Source organism: Limulus polyphemus, unplaced genomic scaffold, assembly GCF_000517525.1.
Source record: "Limulus polyphemus unplaced genomic scaffold, Limulus_polyphemus-2.1.2 Scaffold1258, whole genome shotgun sequence".
NCBI classification, from domain to species: Eukaryota; Metazoa; Arthropoda; class Merostomata; order Xiphosura; family Limulidae; genus Limulus; species Limulus polyphemus.
The window spans coordinates 133,460-136,385 of NW_013666868.1; the positions used below are offsets into that span (position 1 = coordinate 133,460).

The 2,926-nt window shown below is 28.9% G+C and overlaps 1 protein-coding gene across 1 annotated transcript in view; it reads left to right on the forward strand.

Moving 5' to 3' along the window:
• Positions 1-2,926, forward strand: part of LOC106462815 (propionyl-CoA carboxylase alpha chain, mitochondrial-like) — a 56,513-nt gene that overhangs the window by 50,690 nt on the left and 2,897 nt on the right. The window contains exon 23 of the mRNA XM_013922775.2: positions 246-320. Within this exon, the coding sequence (XP_013778229.1) occupies positions 246-320 (75 nt within the window). The remainder of the gene's footprint in view (positions 1-245; positions 321-2,926) is intronic.

The following is a 2,926-nucleotide window of genomic DNA, read 5'->3' on the forward strand; positions in this document are numbered from 1 at the left end:
TATATATATATATATATATATATATATATTTATTTATTTATTTATTTATTTATTTATTTACTTGTTTGGGTATTGTAGAAGAACACAAAATGTTTTATTTTTTAACTGATATTTTTCCTTTGTAAAAAATATCCTTTAAATTTTACAACTAATTTAATATATTAAGTGTCAAAGTTATTGTCTGTTACACTTGCATTGTGGTAGATGAGCAGAAGGTTTTCTTATTACAAATCTACCTTTTTCAGATGAATGTGGCCAAAGTAGTAATTGCACCTATGCCTGGAATGGTTAAGCATGTTGCTTGCAGAGTAGGAGACATGGTAAGTTGATTGTTAATTGATTTCATACCATGATCTCTATTATTTGGATATGATAGTTATTTGTTGCAATTCATTGTACTACATAATCTATAGAAATTAAGCATACATACAGCATCAGTTGAAACTCTTAACTTCAAAGTATCAACACTGAAGTTTTAAGAAAAATTTCAGAAATAAATTAGTTTTTTTTTAATTTAATAGCTTAATATTATTGAAGTTAATTTTGAAACATAAAAAAACTAAATAATCTTTCACTTTGTAAAAGATTTTTAGTTTCTCATGTTTCAAAATACAGTAAGTCTCTGCTTAGCACCACCCTATTTAAGCTGATTTGTTATAGAGCTTGTCTCCTTGAGAGATTAATTTTTTCATGACAGAGAAAAAAAATAATTAAAAATCCTTAACTCCATATTTCAAAAAATATTTGTTAAGTTAGTTCAGGCAAACCATTTCTCATCATATTTTTAATTATTTGCCTGAATTTATTCACATGTTATCATGATTACAATCAGTGCTCACTAGATGGCATTGGAAATGCTGTTTGTGCCAATCCTTATTGAATTTATTCTGAATTATGTATTATAAACACTGAAGAAAAGGATTCCTATTCTTTATTGTAGTTTTATGGAAATAATTTATATCACTTATAAATCCAGATATGTAGTATTTATTTATTGAGTATATTTTGTGCAGAAGTATAATAACAGATGGTAAAAGAACTTTTGCTTCGTTAATATATAAGAATAGGCTATCCTAAAGCAAAATAAAAAAGACTGATTTTTTTTTTCTAAAACAATCCTGATACAGAAGGGGTTAAGCAACCTTTTGTATTACAGCACAATAAGACTTTTTAATAATTGATACAAACTTATATTAAATGTTATTGAACATTTAAATCTTTCCAGTAAGAACAACGTACAATAGCATTTCAGCTAAATCTTGTACGTTTCAGCTGCTGGGGACTTTTGCTCATCTCCAGAGTTCAGTAGGCCAGCTAGGTTATCATAACAGTTGTAGCTGAAATGCTGTTTTTATGAGTTGTTTATGAAACAATAAGAACTTCTTAGCTGGGAAAGCCTAACATGTAGTAGTAATAGATGTGTGTGCCATTAAGTCATGATGAGATTGATAATAATCATATGTTACTGACTGTGTACAAGTTTCCAGTAAGAAAAGTATATACTAACATTTGAACTTCACCCTTTTCTTCACATGCATCAGTACAAATCAGTTGTATAGCTCCATACCATTGTTCATAGGACAAACTTATGTTACTTGTTTCTGAATCAGTAAGCATGTTGATATGTATACGACTCTCAGTCTTATTGTTATGTATTATCACACGCGTACTACTATTGCTAGCTAGGTTAACTTAAAACGTTTTAATAGTAAACAAATGACCTTAAAACACCAAAGTTTATTATTCTTCAATCGGATACTCAATGTTTTGCTTTACAGCTTCTTCAGGAACATTCTACTAAAACACAAAGCATAACTGACATTGTAAAGCTTCATAAAAAAGAAAGCTGAGTGTTCGACTTAAGAAAAATAAATTTTGGTATTTTAAAATATTTATTTCTAGTATTAAAATGTCTTATACACCAATGTGCACTACAGAAATTGAATAATCAGTTTATAACATTGTTATTGTGGCACCAGTTAAGGATGAAATCTATGTTGTTAATTATGGCTTCTAAGTATTTACTATTAATAGTGTCCTTCACTGGTAGGAGATTGAGGTTGAAAACGTGTATATATATGAAATATTCACTGTTAAAAAAAAAAAATCAGTGAGTTTTGGAATCAGTAATGTCAGTGGAAGAAGGTCTTTACCATATAGTTGAATCAGTGCCCAAATCATAGGATCAGTATCATATAATAATTTCTTGTATGTACAAAATATCCCACAAGCTTCTAATTATATACTTTTAACCCTATCGCCATGGGCATCCTTTACTGCGCATGTCACGAGGTTTTAGTGACTTGCATTCAAAATTTATTTAATCAACTTTTTGTTTATGTTATACTAATTAGTATAACATAAAATAATAGTTAATAATCCATATTTTAATAGTAAATAAGTTTTATAAGGCAATAGTAACAAAAATCCTGAATTTCCCCTAGTGTGAGAAATGTAACATATTTTCTATAGGCATCCCCTCTTCTGTATCTTATTCACCACCCCTCCAACAAGTATGAAATGTAATGTAAATTACTCACTTTAAAATCGTCATTGCTCAGACAAACCATAATTTTTATAGCCTTCAATCTTCTTTGGTTACAGAGCTATCAAATAGAAAATCAGACCCCTCTTGCCACACCCACCTGTCACATCCTCTCTTTCAGGAATTGTTAATAGTTCTCTCTTTTCATCTATCAAATGACATATATATAACATTTTTTTCTGAACAGAGAATTGTCATTTTCACTGTTAGTACAAACTTTGTTCCCATGGGAAAGATAACGACTAGCTTGGATGAATTTGCAATTATTCTGTGTTCTTTGGTGCATTATTTAATTAAATAAAAATTATTTAGTGCATTACTACCATTTGTATAAAAAAAAGTTGGGTTAAGTGTAATTGACAGTCAGCAGCAAAAAAAGAC